Here is a 16377-nt window from a genome sequence, read left to right on the forward strand (position 1 = left end):
ATACGTTTAAAAATATAAGAAAGGAAGTATAATTTAGTTTAGTATAATTTATATAATTTTTTTCTTTTTAATTTTTATTTTGACCAAAGTGGATTACAAATCTTTCACAGTGATATTTTAGGTACATTAATGTATATAATTTACTTAGTTTAAATTTAGTATAATTTATTTAGCTTAGCTTTAAGCAATACTTGTAACAATTCAAAGAGATTTTGGTTTTGTGTTTGGGCCACAGCCAGTGATACTCAGGAATCACTCCTGGCAGAGTCAGGGTGCCAGGAGTGAAACCGGGGTAGGTGTGTACAAAGCAAATGCCCTACCCACTATGCTATCTATTGTTCTGACCACACAAAATGAACTTTTGTGTAGTTTAAGATTATATTCTTTTTTTTTTTTTTTTTTTTTTTTTGGTTTTTGGGCCACACCCGGTAATGCTCAGGGGTTACTCCTGGCTATGTGCTGAGAAGTTGCTCCTGGCTTGGGGGACCATATGGGACACCGGGGGATCGTGCCACTGTCCGCCCTAGGTCAGCCATGTGCAAGGCAGATGCCCTACCACTGCGCCACCGCTTGGGCTCCAAACACGCTTATATTTTCTTTAATGAAAATCAAATACCAGACGGAACAGCGCAATATTTTGGGGATTGGTTTGGAGTTCAAATTATTATAGATGGGTAAGGCTAGAGTTGACAATTTCTGAGTCCAGCTCAGAAATGACTCGTGGGCTGGACTCTGGGGACCATTTGTGGTGCTGGGTTGGTGACATGCAAGGCAATTGCAGAACACTTCCTCTGCTAGCTTTCTGTTTGTTCATTCATGAGAGACAAGGTGAGTAAGGCCCTAGATATGAGGTCTGAGTCACCAGTAAGATAGTTAGACCTTGATTACTGCCACAAGCCCTTGTCAGGTCACGGTGCTCTGAGACAGCCACATTCGATTGCATCAATGTTAGTGTCACATTTCGTGGAGCTTTGGGAATTTCATAAGTCTCAGCATAATCAGGCAAGGCACACCCCACACCTGAGAAGCGTGTAGTGAGGAATAGGAAGCTCAGGTGGGGTGCCTGTCATAAGACACCTTACTTGCCCTCGCCCCCCCAGACCCATAAGGGACACCAGTTCTGTGATTTCAGCTGTATCAGCCAACTCCCGTGCCCCCCTAATGCTGAGTCCCCTCCTGTGTGAGTGAGTCGCCCTCCTGCTGACAAGGGGCTCCCCACCCTGACACCCCTTCCAAGTGCATCCTCAAACTGACATTCTGCCCTGTGCGCCCTCCAAGGTGGTCCTCAGTGACACTCCCATCTCTGTTCCCTCCACTCACCAGTCTCTCTCTCTTTCTCACTCTCTCTCTCTCTCACTTTCTCTCTCTCTCCTACGCTCCCTCCCCTGCAGGTGGTCACCATGTTCCCCTGGGTGCTTCTGACCTGCGCCCTTCTTTGTGCTGCTGACCCTCTGCTGAGTGGCTTTGCCCGCAGAGACCTCCAAAAGGGCGCCCCTCAACTGGTCTGCAGCCTGCCTGGCCCTCAAGGGCCTCCTGGTCCCCCAGGAGTGCCAGGACCCTCAGGAACTGTAGGAAGGATGGGCTTTCCTGGTAAAGATGGCCAGGATGGCCCTGACGGAGACCCCGGAGACAGCGGACAGGAAGGTAAGAACCTGGGATCAGCCCCTGCTGTTCCCACCGGAAAGAGGGCAACATTGTGCGACACTGAACAAGGTTTGGCCTTCTTAAAGTTATAAAAATAGATATCAGGGACAAGAACAATAGCATAGCTTGTTGGATGTTGGCCTTGCACACGACTGACCCAGGTTCAATACCCGGCATCCCATATGTCCCCTAGCCTTCCAGGAGCGATTCCTGAGCACAAAACCAGGAGTAACCCTGAGCTCCACGGCTGTGGTCCAAAAAACAACAAATAAACAAACAGGATATTATTGAAGCGGGGTCGTCTGCATTGAGGTTTATCTAGGCTGGATTCTGGGGAGCGACCTCAGAGACCTCACTGGGGGTAAAATTCTGCTAGGTGTAGTAAAACAACAACAACAACAACAACAAAAACCAAAACCCAAAATATAACTAATCCAACAAAAATCTGGCATTAATCCATTAATTCCTTTATGTTGGAAAGCAAGTTTGTGTTTATTTGAAACTCAGGCTGCTTTATCCTACAGGAAGAAATAGTGGGCACTAAATTTTGTTTTCCTGTCAGCTGCTCCATTGGTTTTCTGGGTGATTTTAGGGAAGTGTCCCCAAATACTCACAGTTTAATTGGTTATAAGTGATAGGACTTCATACGCTTCTCACTCCCCACCATTGGAATGTGTAGCCCCAAATAGAATTTATTGGCTCATGATACTGGGAAGCCCAAAAGTTGTCTTCAGGTTGCATACAGCTGGATTCAGGAACTCTGCTTCTCATCCTCTGTTGGTTTTTGTCACAGTCTAGAAACTCTCTATGGCTACCTGCGGGTTCAAGTATTTCTTTTATATGTCTTGCTTCATAAAACCAGTCTCAAAGGCCTGAGAGATAGCACAGTGGGTAGAGCATTTGCCTTACATGCAGCTGACCAGGTTCAATCCCCAGCACCCCATATGATCCCCTGAGCCTGCCAGGAGTAATTTCTGTTGTTATTGTTGTTGTTGTTGTTGTTGTTTTTGAGGCCACATGTGACAGAACTCAGTGCTTACTCCTGGCAGGCTCAGGAGACCATATGGGATGCCAGGTATCAAACCCTGGTCATCCGCATGCAAGGCAAATATCCTACTCACTGTGCTATTGCTCCAGCCCAGCCAGGAATAATTTCTGAGTGCAACCCCTGAATATCGCCAGGTGTGCATCCACAAAACAAGTAAAGTAACTCCAATTTTATTAGGCCACAAAAGTGGTATTTGTTAAGATCTGAGAACCCAGGAAATATATAGGAGTGTATTGGAATATAGAAATAACCCCTGAGTAACCAACCAGGGATTGGCCTAAATACAAACAAACAAAAAAAATTGTCTTAGCATGGACTACCTCCTTAATCATTTGATTGTTGAGTCTAGACCTTTGACTGTGAAGGTGATATGGCCATGTGATGGGACTGAGTTATGTGCCCTCCCTAAATGAGTGTGGCTAGGTGGGACAATCATTGGCCACTATGATTGGCAGCCTCACTAGTGCACATAAAGTGGGGGGCAGTTTCCCCAGGCAGCGGGCAGATACATTTAAGTCTTGGTGCAGGTTCTCTCAACTTCTAAACATTCTTGACATTCCCTAAACTCTTGACATTCCTCATGCCCCTAAATTCTCACCTCAAGAAGAATCATCAAGCATCTGTTTGGGGGGCAGGAGTGAAAGCACAGCAGGGAGGGTGTTTGCCTTGCATGCAGCCTACCCAGGTTCAATCCCCAGAATCCCATATGTTCCCTGAGCCTACCAGGAGCAATTTCTGAGCACAGAACCAGAAAGTAAGCCCTGAGTACCACCAGGTATGACCTAAAAACCAAGAATAAAAAAGTATATACTTATTTTTTTGTAGTTTTTTTTTAAATTGTAGTTTTAATAACTTTTTTGGGGGGAGGGGGGCTCACACCCGGCAGCGCTCAGGGGTTACATCTGGCTCTACACTCAGAAATCACTTCTAGCAGGCTTGGGGGACCATATGGGATGCCAGGATTCGAACCACCGACCTTCTGCATGCAAGGCAAATGCCTTACCTACATGCTATCTCTCTGGCCCTACGTTTTAATTTTTATTTCTTGTTATCTATACATTTTTGGGGGTTGTTTTAGGGTAGTGTTTGGGGTTTACTTCTGGTCTTGCAGAGGTTAGAGTTCACTCCTGGTGAGGTTTAGGGAACATGGGGTGCCAAGGATTTAACCTTGGTGAGCAGTGTAGAAGGCAAGCAGCCTGACCACTGTACTATATTACTCTGGCCCAAAGTGGTAGAACACTTTCTATACATTTGCAAGGCCCTGAGTTCAATTTCTAGCACTGTATGGCTTCTTGAGTAATGTAGGATCTCTTGAGCACCACAATGATTTGGGGGGGCCACACCCAGTGATGTTCAGAGGGTAACTCCAGGCTCTGCACTTGGAATTACTCCTGGTTGTGCTTGGGGGACCCTATGGGGTATTTGAAGTTGAATCTGGTCACATGCAAGGAAAAAATAAAAACCCCTATACTATCTCTCCAGCCCCTCACATTAAAAAAAAATCTCACTTTCCTCATCCTCTCGAGGTAATCATCATTAGCTGTACATCCTTCTTGGTCTTTTTCTATGTATATAAATATGTTTATGATAATACCAGGCATTTGGCATAAACAATCTGTTCCTGAAAGTGGGATTTTTAGTAAACACATGCAACTTAAATTCTATTTCCCAATTACTTAAGAAAATTTTAAGAGTGATAGTAGAGCAATAGGGCATCTCCTTGTGTACAACTGACCTGGGACAGATCCTAGTTTGACCCCCGGCATTCCAATGGTCCCCCAGCTTGTCTAGAGTGATTTCTGAGCACAGAGCCAGGAGTAACCCCTGAGAGCTGCTGGGTGTGTCCCAAAAACCAAAAAAAAAAAGTTTTTAAATGTATAGCTCAAAACTATAAATCACAGGGGCCAGAGCAATAGCACAGCAGTGGGCTGTTTGCCTTGCACATGCGGAACCAAGACAGACCCAAGTTCGATTCCCGGGATCCCACGTGTGTGGTCCTCTGAGCCTGCCAGCAGTGATTTCTGAGCACAGAGCCAGGAATAACCTCTGAGTGCCACCTGGTGTGGCCCAGAAACCTAAATAAATAAATTAATGTTTTTTAAAATAAAACATTTTAAATTCCCAAAATGATTACCTAGTTCATATCATACAGTGTTTTTCAGACAGTTGCTTTGTATATAATGATGAGAAACTCATACTGTAAAGGCATCAGTCTAGATTGATTGGCATATGGCATGCTTTTCAAAGATTTTCACCCAAGTCTGCCTGTCTAGTAGCTATACAAATGGTACATTTAAATTTGGATAACTCAAATTGTACCTGTTTTGTTTAAAATGTTATATTAAGGGAATCGGGGTAGAACTCAATGTACTGAAGTGCATGTTGCATATATTTTTGGGTTGGTTTTGGTTTGGGGCCACCTTGATGTTACTCAGTACTAACTCCTGGTTTTCAATTCAGGGATTACTCTTTTGGGGGGGTGTTGGGTTACCCCTGGCAGCGCTCAGGGGTTCTCCTGCCTCTATGCTCAGAAATCGCTCCTGGCAGGCTCGGGGGACCATATGGGATGCCAGGATTCAAACCATCGTCCTTCTGCATGCAAGGCAAACACCTTACCTCCATGCTATCTCTCCGGCCCCTCAGGGATCACTCTTGGCAGGGCTCAGGGTATGTAGTGCTAGAGATAGAATCTGGGTCAGCTGTAAGTTCCTTACCCACTATCCTACCTCTGCAGTGCTGGGGCACATATTTCGCATGCAGCAACCCTATTCAATTCCTGGAGCCACATAGCCCCCCAAGTATCATTGGGCATGACACTGGAACGCTGAGCTGAGAGTAGCCTTCAAGCACTACTAGTTGTAGTCCCAAACCAAATACTATACTAAGTTAAAAAAAATTTAAAAAAAAAAAATTAACATCATGGGGGCCAGAGTGGTAGCACAGCAGTAGGGCATTTGCGATACATTCAGCTGACCCAGGATGGATGCGGGCTCAATCCCTATTATCCCATATTTTCCCTTGAGCCAGGAGCAATTTCTGAGCACAGAGCCGGGAGTAATTCCCTGAGTGCTGCTGGGCATGGGCCCCCCCCAAAAAAAAATAACAACATGGTGTTTAAATAAAGTAAATTAAAAAAAATAACATAACCAGATACTATATTAGGGCCAGAGAGATAGTACAAGGGGTAAGGCACTTGCCTTGCATGTAGCTGAGCCTGGTTCAAATTCCTGCCATGGTCTCTTGAACATCAGAAATGGTCCTGAACACAGAGCCAGGAGTAAGTCCTGAATACCACCAATATGTCCCCCAAACAAATAATTTAAAAAAATACTATATTGGCGGGCTGGAGAGATAGCACAGTGGTAGGGCATGTGCCTTGCACACAGCTGATGCAGGACAGAGGGTGGTTCAAATCTCAGCATCCCATACAGTCCCCTATGCCTACCAGAATCGATTTCTGAGCGCAGAGCCAGGAGTAACCCCTGAGCATCGCCAGGTGTGACCCCCCAAAGAAACTATATTGGGACCTGGGACATATATTTCTTTTTTTTTTTTTTGGACATATATTTCAATATATTTCACCAATAGATCACCTACCTTGCATGTGTTTGGGTGCACTTACTAGGCACTAGATTTGATCCCTAACACTGAAAATATTAATTAAAATAAGTGCTATATTATTTATGATACATAAATGTTTCCTTATAGTCATTGGCCAAAACTTTGGCATTGAGAAAGACATAAATTTATGAAAAGGAAGCATTTAAAAATCAAGGAACATTTTAAGGTAAGCATCATCAGGGAAATACTCTGCAACAAATACCAGCTAAGCTGAGAGCTTATGCACAGGAAATTCTTCTTTTGACTTTAGTTGGGTGGACAAAGAGTGAGTAGGGAGTATAGAGTGTGGAGTATGAAGTTTTAAAAAACCTCTGTTGTGTATTTTTCCCTCATAATAATATATTTTAGAGAATTTTTAATAGATGCCTAAGAATCTGCCTCATTTTTTTTAACTCTTGAATAAAATCACAGAGTGTGGTTGGATTGTAGGTTTTTTTAATCACTTTCCTTTGGATGCACATTTGGTTCTTAGGTTTTGCCACTGTAACCAGTGATGGGCTAGAAAAGCCTTGCACAAGGATCTGGGACACTCAGATTAGTGTTTGGACATCAAAGTTTCTTCTAGTTATCTGCTTAAACCACTATCAGCACAGTCTGTGAAGGAGTGGCCTAGCAGACAAAACAGGCTGTTGTTGTTTAGAAGGCAGGAAAAAGGAAGGGCATTAGAAGCTATTTCCTTTTTGCCTAAATACACAGTGGTTTTAAGAAGTGAGAACAGCAATCATCCCCTACCCCATTCCCACCATGGTTATCCATGTTAGCTTCCAGTAATTTCATTAAATAGCATGACATATATCTATAGTAAGAAACTTGAAGAACAAAAGAAAGATATAGCATTCGCATAATTTTAATTGAAGCAAACTATTACTGTTCTATTTATATGATATAGTAAGTTTCTTACTATGTCTATTTTATTTTTAATTTTGACATATTATAAACCTAATAATATAAGCCAAAATTATTGTTGCTAATTTATCAATTGAGTTTTACAATAAGTATGTTCATGTAGGAAAAAGTCTATATACAGTTTGGGGTACTATGCTTGGTTTAGGGCATCTCCTGAGAGACTTGGAAGGAGTTTTCTCTGGGGCCAAGGTGGCTTGTTGCCCATCATTACCATTTTCTAGATAAGAGTAGGAAAAGGGCAGAAGGTTATGCCATCCAGATGTGCACTCATTTCTGTGCTACCTCGAAGCCTTTTTGTTTCTTCCGATGTCCAAAGACTCATGCTTTGAGGAAGAAAAGCAAGACTCACAGCTTCTACCTGATTCTCTAATGTTCCTCATAACACCAGCTGCTCTGTCTTCCAGGTCCACCTGGTCGGACAGGTAACCGGGGGAAGCCAGGACCAAAGGGCAAAGCCGGGGCCATTGGGCGGGCCGGCCCTCGAGGCCCCAAGGGGGTCAGTGGTGCCCCAGGCAAACACGGCACTCCTGGCAAGAAGGGGCCCAAGGGGAAGAAGGGGGACCCAGGCCTCCCAGGTCCCTGCAGCTGTGGCAGTGGCCGAGCCAAGTCAGCTTTCTCCGTGGCAGTGACTAAGAGCTATCCACGGGAACGGCTGCCCATCAAGTTTGACAAAATTCTAATGAATGAAGGTGGCCACTACAACACATCCAGCGGCAAGTTTGTCTGCAATGTGCCGGGGATCTACTACTTCACATATGACATAACTCTGGCCAATAAACACCTGGCTATTGGCCTTGTTCACAATGGCCAGTACCGTATCCGGACCTTTGATGCCAACACAGGCAACCATGATGTGGCTTCGGGCTCGACCATCCTGGCCCTCAAAGAAGGGGATGAAGTATGGCTGCAGATCTTCTACTCGGAACAGAATGGACTCTTTTATGATCCTTACTGGACTGATAGCCTCTTTACTGGCTTCCTCATTTATGCAGACCAAGAGGACCCCAATGAGGTGTAGATGGACAGAAAGAGTCAAGTCTTTCAGAGAACAAGTATGTGGCCTGGTGCTCATGGAACAAAACCTCACAACTTATTGTGGGACTGGGAGCAGGAGCTTTTAGATACATGCCAATTTCCTCTGCCTCCTTCAATTTTCCACTATTAAATCCAAACTTGTGCATTCATTCTTCCATCTATGTGATGACAAATGTATTAGTGTCTACTGTGTGGACCACCGATTTTCTGCAGGTGCATTTGGGAGCCTTATAGCTAGAAACAGATTGTGTTCTCATGGGCTCTCATTTTTATGGGAGATAAATTTACAAGCAAGCAGGCTATTTAAGATACTAGAACAGAAATGCATGTCAAGAAGAATATGAATAACAGGATGCAGGGAAGATGTTGATTTTACCTTTTTTTTTTTTTTGGTTTTTTTTTTGGGGGGGGGCCACACCCTGTGACGCTCAGGGGTTACTCCTGGCTATGCGCTCAGAAGTTGCTCCTGGCTTCTTGGGGGACCATATGGGACGCTGGGGGATGGAACCTCGGTCCGTCCTAGGCTAGCGCAGGCAAGGCAGGCACCTTACCTCCAGCGCCACCGCCCGGCCCCTGATTTTACCTTTTAAGGTGCTCTTACATCTAGTAAAATCTAAATATGAGCTATAGACATAACCCAGGGGATCCAGACAGTGCTCAGTGTTCGGGATAAAACTCTGATCTTCACAGATTCAGGACATGTGCTCTACATTACAGTAGGATTTTATTATTTATTTATTTACATGTATATATATACATTTACACATATTATATTATATATATTAGTTTTGGGGCCATACCTGGCAGCAGTCAGAGATTACTCCTGACTCTGTGCTCAAAAATCACTCCTGGCAGGCTCAGGGGACCATATAGGATGCCAGGATTCAAACCACCATCCATCCTGGGTCTGCTGTGTGCAAGGCAAACACACTACCACTGTGCTATCTCTCTGGCCCCTACAATAGGATTCTATACAGAATATACTTCTGTGGCATTTTCTAATTATCTCTTACATAAAAATTATTTTAAGAAAAACGACTCTATCATGCAAAATTCTCAGTATGATTGGTAGGTCCCTGTGCTTATTAGGATGTTAGCAGAACTGAAGAGATAGATCAATGACCTAAAGCATATGCTTTGCATGCTTCAATCCTGGCACCACATGGTTCCTCAAGCATTGCTGAAAGGGACCCACACACCTACAAACACATAAATAGAAATAGCTCCTGACTACCATCAGGTATGGTTCAAAAAGCAAAACAAAAATTAGTGCAAATCTACCACAAATTTTGCATCTGATAAAAAAAAATCCAATTTTTGTCTATTCATTTTATGTTTTCTTTTGGGGAGGGGGTTGGGTCACACCCAGCAGCGGTTAGGGGTTACTCATGGCTTTGTGCTCAGACATCGTTCCTGGAAGGCGCAGGGGACCATATGGGATGCCAAGGATCGAACCAGGGTTTGTCCAGGGTTGGCTGCATGCCAGGCAAATGCCCTAGAGCTGTGCTATCGCTCCGGCCTTTGTTTTATATTTTCTCTCTCCTGCTCAAATTTAATTAAAAAAAAAAAGAACGTTCTCAGGGTAATAAAGATATTACTGCCTTGGAAAGCATATAATAATAATAGTAAAGTTACTTATTATTAAGCAAGCAGCCCCATGAACTCCGACACCCTTGCACTGGAATATCATGAAGAAAACTTAGTTATTAATTTTTGTTTGTTTTTATTTGGGGAGGCACACCCGTTTGACGCTCGAATTATTCCTGGCTATTTGCTCAGAAATCTCTCCTGGCTTGGAGGACCATCTGGGATGCTGGTGGATCAAACTAGGCTAGTGCCACCGCTCCGGCCCCTTAGTTATTAATTTTTTAAATAGCACTGGAATATAGAATTATAAAGGTTTCTAGTACACATTTTCTAAACACCTATATATGTCACATCAGTTGTAACCCCATGATTCTGATTTCTATCCATCACCTTTTACTTGAATCACTTCCTCCTTTTCTTCTGATAAAGTTTTGTTCTTATAGTACAAAAATTTGCTTATGACATAGAGTAATATTATATGCTTCTTGTCTTTCTCAGTCTGACTTACTTCACTTAGCATAATACCTTCCAGGTTCATCCATGTTATGGCAAAAGGCATTTCAATACATTTTAGGTAGAGCAGTGTTTATCTGTATAGCCCACATCATTATTTATTCATTTGCCTTTGGGCACCTGCATTGTTTCCAGCCTTTGTATATTGTAAATTTCTCTGCAGTAAAAATGGGGATGCATGGGCCAGAGCAGTGGCGCAAGCGGTAAGGTGTCTGCCTTGTGCACACTAGCCTAGGACGGACCACAGTTCAATCCCCCGGCGTCCAGAATGGTCCCCCAAGCCAGGAACAGTTTCTGAGCATATAGCCAGGAGTAACTCCTGAGCGTCACAGGTGTGACCCAAAAACAAAACAAACAAACAAACAAAAGTGGGGATGCAGATGTATCAGAAGAGGCCTACTACTGAGGAAGAAACTGCAAGGGTTAAGACCTTGAGTAGGAAAGAGTGGCATATCTAAGGAATTGCCTGGTAGAATGGAACCAGAGGAATAAGGAATGGGGGTATCAGAGAGATAGTAAGGGCAAATAAAGGAAATAAGGCCTGAGTATGAGGTTGAAAAACAGTGTAAATACATATAGGCTGCAGCACAGTTCATTTCACTCAATAGAGTGTATGAGTGTATATTACATGAGGAAAGGGATTATTTGAACCTGCTAGTCTTTGAGTCAAGTCAGCACTGACTTAACACACTCCGTGAGTTCCAAATCACCTCCATAGTGAGATTGCTGGAACCCTACTTGAGGATAGCAGGAATGGGAAGCACCTAGGAACAGTCTACCTGGCCTGGGGGAATCCAATGCGTGTCAGTTGGAGGAAGGAAGGAGAAAGCCAAGGTACAAAATGATTGTGGTGAAGGAGCCATTATTTTTCTAGGGTTACTTTGACTCAACTCTACCTAGAAGAGGAGACACAGTGGGTCCTCAGAGGTTGGAAACATGACTCATGCATGTTATAATGGAATAAGTAGCCCCTGAAAAATAAAATTAGGTTTATAGAAAGTAAGTCCTTTTTTTTTTTTTTTTTTTTTTGGTTTTTGGGCCACACCCATTTGACGCTCAGGGGTTACTCCTGGCTATGCACTCAGAAATCGACCCTGGTTTGGGGGGACCATATGGGACACCGGGGGATCGAAACTCGGTTCGTCCTACGCTAGCGCTTGCAAGGCAGACACCTTACCTCTAGCGCCACCTTCCCGGCCCCAAATAAGTCCATTCTTAAAGCAGGAGAGATCATACAGCAGGTAAGGTGCTTGCCTTGTACACAATTGGCCTGTGTGTGATTCCTGAGTGCAGAACGAAGAGTAAATGCTGAGCAAAACTGGGGCCAGAGAGATAGCACAGTGGCGTTTGCCTTGCAGCAGCTGATCCAGGACCTAAGGTGGTTGGTTCGAATCCCAGTGTCCATATGGTCCCCCTGTGCCTGCCAGGAGCTACTTCTGAGCAGATATCCAGGAGTAACCGCTGAGCACCACCGGGTGTGGCCCAAAAACCAAAAAAAAAAAAAAAAAAGCTGAGCAAAACCAACTGTGACCCCCCAAAATAAAATTAAATAATTAAAATAAAGGGGACAGAGCAATAGTACAGTAGGTAGAGCCCTTGCCTTGCATGTGGCCAACCCAGGTTCTATCCCCAGCATCCCATATAGTCCAAAGCACTGCCAGGAGTAATTCCTGAGCACAACCCCTGAGCATCAATAGTGTGCCCACGCAAAACAAATAAAAAAAGTGCAATTTTATTAGACCACAAAAGTGGGATTAGTATATATCTGAGAACCCATAAAAAGGTTTAGAATTCAAATACATTCATAATTAGTGTTAGAGTTCTGCTAAATGCCCATCCCTATAGAAAGAAGTAAACTAATTTCACAGTATATTCACCTATTAATTTCTTTTTAATTTTAGGTAGGCCTTTAGGCATTTCTTCTAAGAAGATGGATCTTTGAAGACAGTTGACTTAACCCTGTGAAACTTGCTTAATAAATCCATATCGATCAACTGAATAAGATGGATAGGATCACAATGTACTGTGGTTGCTAGACCTGACAAAAGTCATGTCCCCCTGGTACCCAGGAAAATGGGTAAGGACATAAGCAGGTACTCAGCACCTGTGGTAGCAGGGATAATGAACTCAGAAACTTTTCATGGCCCAGGTTTGGTAATGTTATCTTCCTTGAATGTGAACTCAGCTACTGGAGGTATTGAGACAGGAACAAAAGGTTTGCAGCAAGGTGGGACAATTGGACGGGATATAGTTGAGGCATAGTTGAGGTTGTGTATTGCTATTAAGGCTAGAGTTTGGCTTATATGTTAGTTTTCTGAAAATACTGACTCCTTGGTCACTACTGGAATTCTCAGGCAGTGATATAGAATGAGAGTCCAGATATAACCCACCTGGTTCTGACTGCTTCTTGTTGGCCTTACAAAAGAGTCTTATATGTAGGCATTGAGGAAGAACCAGAAATCATTTGGGTCTTTATACAGTTAAATTGTATCCCATGCTCTTTCCTCATAAAAGAGAGATAGCAATTGTCAGAGACAAAGCTAAACACTAGCTAAAGTGTTAAGGACTGATACTCTTGTAGTAGAAGAACCCAATTGAACTGTATTCAGTCTCCATCTGCATAGAGGTAATGTGTGTTTTAAAAGGGAAAAGAGGGAACAGAAAGGTCCATCTGTAGAAAATTATACAAAACTGGGCCAGAGAGATTAATCAAAGAGTTGAGCCCTTGTTTTGCATACAAAAGACCTGGGTTCAGTCCCTGGCACCATGTGGTCTCTCAAGAACCACTTATTATGATCTTTGAGCACAGAACCAGCAATAATCTCAGAGCACAGTTGAGTGTAACTTCACTCTCTCACAAAAGGGGGAGAAATGAAATTATCACAAACCGAAATCATCAATATTGTAAATCATGGTGCCTAAAATTAAAAAAATTAAATATTGAAAGAGAAGTCAGTTATAGTATAGCAGGTAGTGTGCTTGCCTTGCACACAGCTGACTTGGGTTTGATCCCCAACACCCCATTTAGTTCCTAAAACCGTAGTAGGAGTGATTCCTGGGTACAGACAGACCCAGGAGTAAGTCCAGAACACCACCAGGGGTAATCAAAAAAAGCCCCTGCAAAAGAAAAGGAAAGTGGGAATTGGTTCATGAGGCATCTCTGTTTTTTTTTTTTTTTGGTTTTTGGGTCACACCTGGCAGTGCTCAGGGGTTATTCCTGGCTCCAGGCTCAGAAATTGCTCCTGGCAGGCACAGGGGACCATATGGGGCGACGGGATTCCAACCGATGACCTCCTGCATGAAAGGCAAACGCCTTACCTCCATGCTATCTCTCCGGCCCCTGAGGCATCTCTGTTTTGTTGAATTTTATGGAGGTTGTGTTCCTCCTTCCCATAGAGACTTGGGAGGAAGGTCCTACATTCAGATATATTGGCTGGAACAAACAGAACCTTTGTTTGACTGCCTGTTTTCTCTAGCAGTCACTCTCAGGGGGTTTGGGGGTCATCCATCCAAGCCTTTTTAGGCAAAGGTTGACAGACCTTTTGAGAAGAGGGCTCTAAGGAGCCTGTGGGGGGTTGGGTGAAAAGAAAGCCTGAAGTCTGCAGCTCTGATTATTTGAATACAGAGAGCTGTACATACCCTAACAGGCCAGTCAGTCCCTAACTGGACCTGGGAATCAGCTGACAAGAGGGCGCAGTAATATATCAAGTATCATGGGGGGGTATGTGAGAGGCGGTGAGGTGGGATTCTTCTAGTACTTAATGCCTGCAAAAGTTGGGATTGAGCTCTAGAATGCACATGGGCTGGCTTGAAGTGAAGTAGATCAAGGTCATGCAGGCCCCGCAGCCACCCAGGAGATGGAAACCTTCACGTCCTCCTGTCATCCTCCCTCATTCCACAGGGGGGCAAACTCTACCACACAAACCTAAATCCTAGAGCCACTCTGCACCCTCCTTTTTGAACTTCAGAGCTAAAGCGGAAGAGGGGTTGGGGGCGGGGGGGAGAGAATTAGATACAGGGTATTCTATTATTCTGTGTCCATGACCTTCCACTGGGGAAAAGCCAAAACGTAAGAGCTCGAGAGATGCTGCCTTTCGGTACTTTCTGTGGAAGGGACTTCACAAAACACTTGAGATTGCAGAGAAAACTGGTTTCCTGCGGGACTAAAGTGGTTGTCTAGGAAACAAGAAATCCGGATGCCAGTTCTCCCTCTATCTTCAGATTATTTTTGTGGGCTTTGTCCAACTCCTTCACATCTTGTGGTCTCAGTTTCTCTATCTGTAACATGAGAGGTTGGATCAGATGATCTCAGAAAGAACCTATTTGCACACTAAATTTACATTTATCTGTCTCCAAAGCAAAGTGCAGAAAAGAGCCTGAAACCTTAATTAAAATAGCTAATCAGGCACTCTGATAAAGTGCACCCTGAGACACTGACTTTGCTTTAATCCTTCTTTCCCCTGAAGGACCAGATGCAGTTCTTTGTTATTCCTGAAGCAGAATACAAATAATGGCTTTTATTGAACATTAGTCAAAGATAGCTCTGATAATCTATTTTCTAATATGCCTCCAATTGCCCCTGATTTTTAAAAGGGTAGAGTTTGCTTTTTCTCGGGTATTTGTTTCTCCACCGAAGCCCTGATAATCAAGTACTACCATTCTTTTATCTTTTACCCAGGGGATTATTGGGCTAAGACTGATAGTAAATGCAAATAGCCTCCAGGTGTGACAAGTCTGTTCCTCCCCACCCCCAACAAGTCTGTTTTTAACTAGGGTTCTCTTACCCCACACAACTCATTTCATGTACCAACTGAGTTACAGGATATCCAGGGTTTCCAAGATGAAAGGCTAATGAGAGCATGAAATGCTACGTCATAACTCAGCTGTCTTTTCCTCTGGCAGGACCTGGTGGTCCATTGCTGTGGAAAAGACCTCGGTTTGAATTCTGAGCATCAGATCATTAGAACCTCTTTGGAGAGCATGTGGGCCACCTTCACCAGAGAAAGGAAAGGAAAGAAAGGCGGTGTGTGTGTGTGTGTGTGTGTGTGTGTGTGTGTGTGTGTGTGTGTGTGTGTGTGGTCCCCTGAGCATCTCCAGGTGTGGCCCAAATCAATTAATAAAATAAATAAATAAACTGCTTTAAAAAAAGAATTATTTACTGTCTCTCAACTGTGCCCAGCCACACCCGATGACACTCAGGGGTTACTTCTGGTTATGGCTCAGAAATGGCTCCTGGCTTGAGGAACCATATGGGATGCCGGGGGATTGAACCACAGTCAGTCCTGGGTCAGCTGTGTGCAAGGCCCTACAACTGCGCCATTGCTCTGGCCCCTGTCCAGCACTAAATTAGATGTTGGGGGATGCTGCCATGAGTAAATCCCAGAGACTGTCTCTATCCTGGATCTTGGAATGTAGCACAGGCCAGATGAGGGACAAATAACCACAAAACAGGTATAAGATGTCATCTATGGGCCCGGAGAGATAGCACAGCGGCGTTTGTCTTGCAAGCAGCCGATCCAGGACCAAAGGTGGTTGGTTCAAATCCCGGTGTCCCATATGGTCCCCCGTGCTTGCCAAGAGGTATTTCTGAGCAGACAGCCAGGAGTAACCGCTGAGCACCACCGGGTGTGGCCCAAAAACCAAAAACCAAAAAAAAAAAAAAAAGATGTCATCTAATGATGTCTAGTGTTATGAAATTGCAAGGTAAAGATTCATTCTGGCCATTATCAGAAGAAGGGAGTAGACAGGGGAAGGTAACCTAGAAGAGAGCAAAGCATGCAGAGGCAAAGGCCCTGTGTGTAATGCAAAGCATGGGAAGAGGTCAGATATCAAAGAATCTCTCTCCCCTAAGTCATGGGGGAGGGTCATGATCAACCAAAGACTCTTGTCCTGATCTTGATAATAACAAAAGACAGAAAAGGAATTTATAGGTGAGATCAGGGTATGACATAGCTAACCTACATTTTGAGATTACGCTTGCAGCAATACGAGCCATATTTCAGAGTGCCAAAGAATAATACCAG

The 16377-nt window shown here is 43.9% G+C and overlaps 2 protein-coding genes across 2 annotated transcripts in view; one reads left to right on the plus strand and one right to left on the minus strand.

Moving 5' to 3' along the window:
* Positions 1-16377, minus strand: part of GABRA1 (gamma-aminobutyric acid type A receptor subunit alpha1) — a 1147113-nt gene that overhangs the window by 1029785 nt on the left and 100951 nt on the right. The gene's annotated exons all lie outside the window — the stretch shown is intronic.
* C1QTNF2 (C1q and TNF related 2) lies at positions 1395-8273 on the plus strand. Its single transcript, XM_049776110.1, has 2 exons — positions 1395-1644; positions 7624-8273. The coding sequence occupies exons 1-2, from the start codon at positions 1401-1403 to the stop codon at positions 8235-8237; spliced, it is 858 nt and encodes a 285-aa protein (XP_049632067.1). The 5' UTR covers positions 1395-1400; the 3' UTR covers positions 8238-8273.

This window comes from Suncus etruscus, chromosome 6 (assembly GCF_024139225.1).
Source record: "Suncus etruscus isolate mSunEtr1 chromosome 6, mSunEtr1.pri.cur, whole genome shotgun sequence".
Lineage (NCBI taxonomy): Eukaryota > Metazoa > Chordata > Mammalia > Eulipotyphla > Soricidae > Suncus > Suncus etruscus.

Bases quoted from the DNA above. Each gene is read 5' to 3' on its own strand.
- C1QTNF2 (XM_049776110.1), top strand. From the start codon at position 1,401: ATGTTCCCCTGGGTGCTTCTGACCTGCGCCCTTCTTTGTGCTGCTGAC. The intron at 1,645-7,623 runs GTAAGAACCTGG...TCTGTCTTCCAG, and splicing joins CGGAGACAGCGGACAGGAAG to GTCCACCTGGTCGGACAGGT.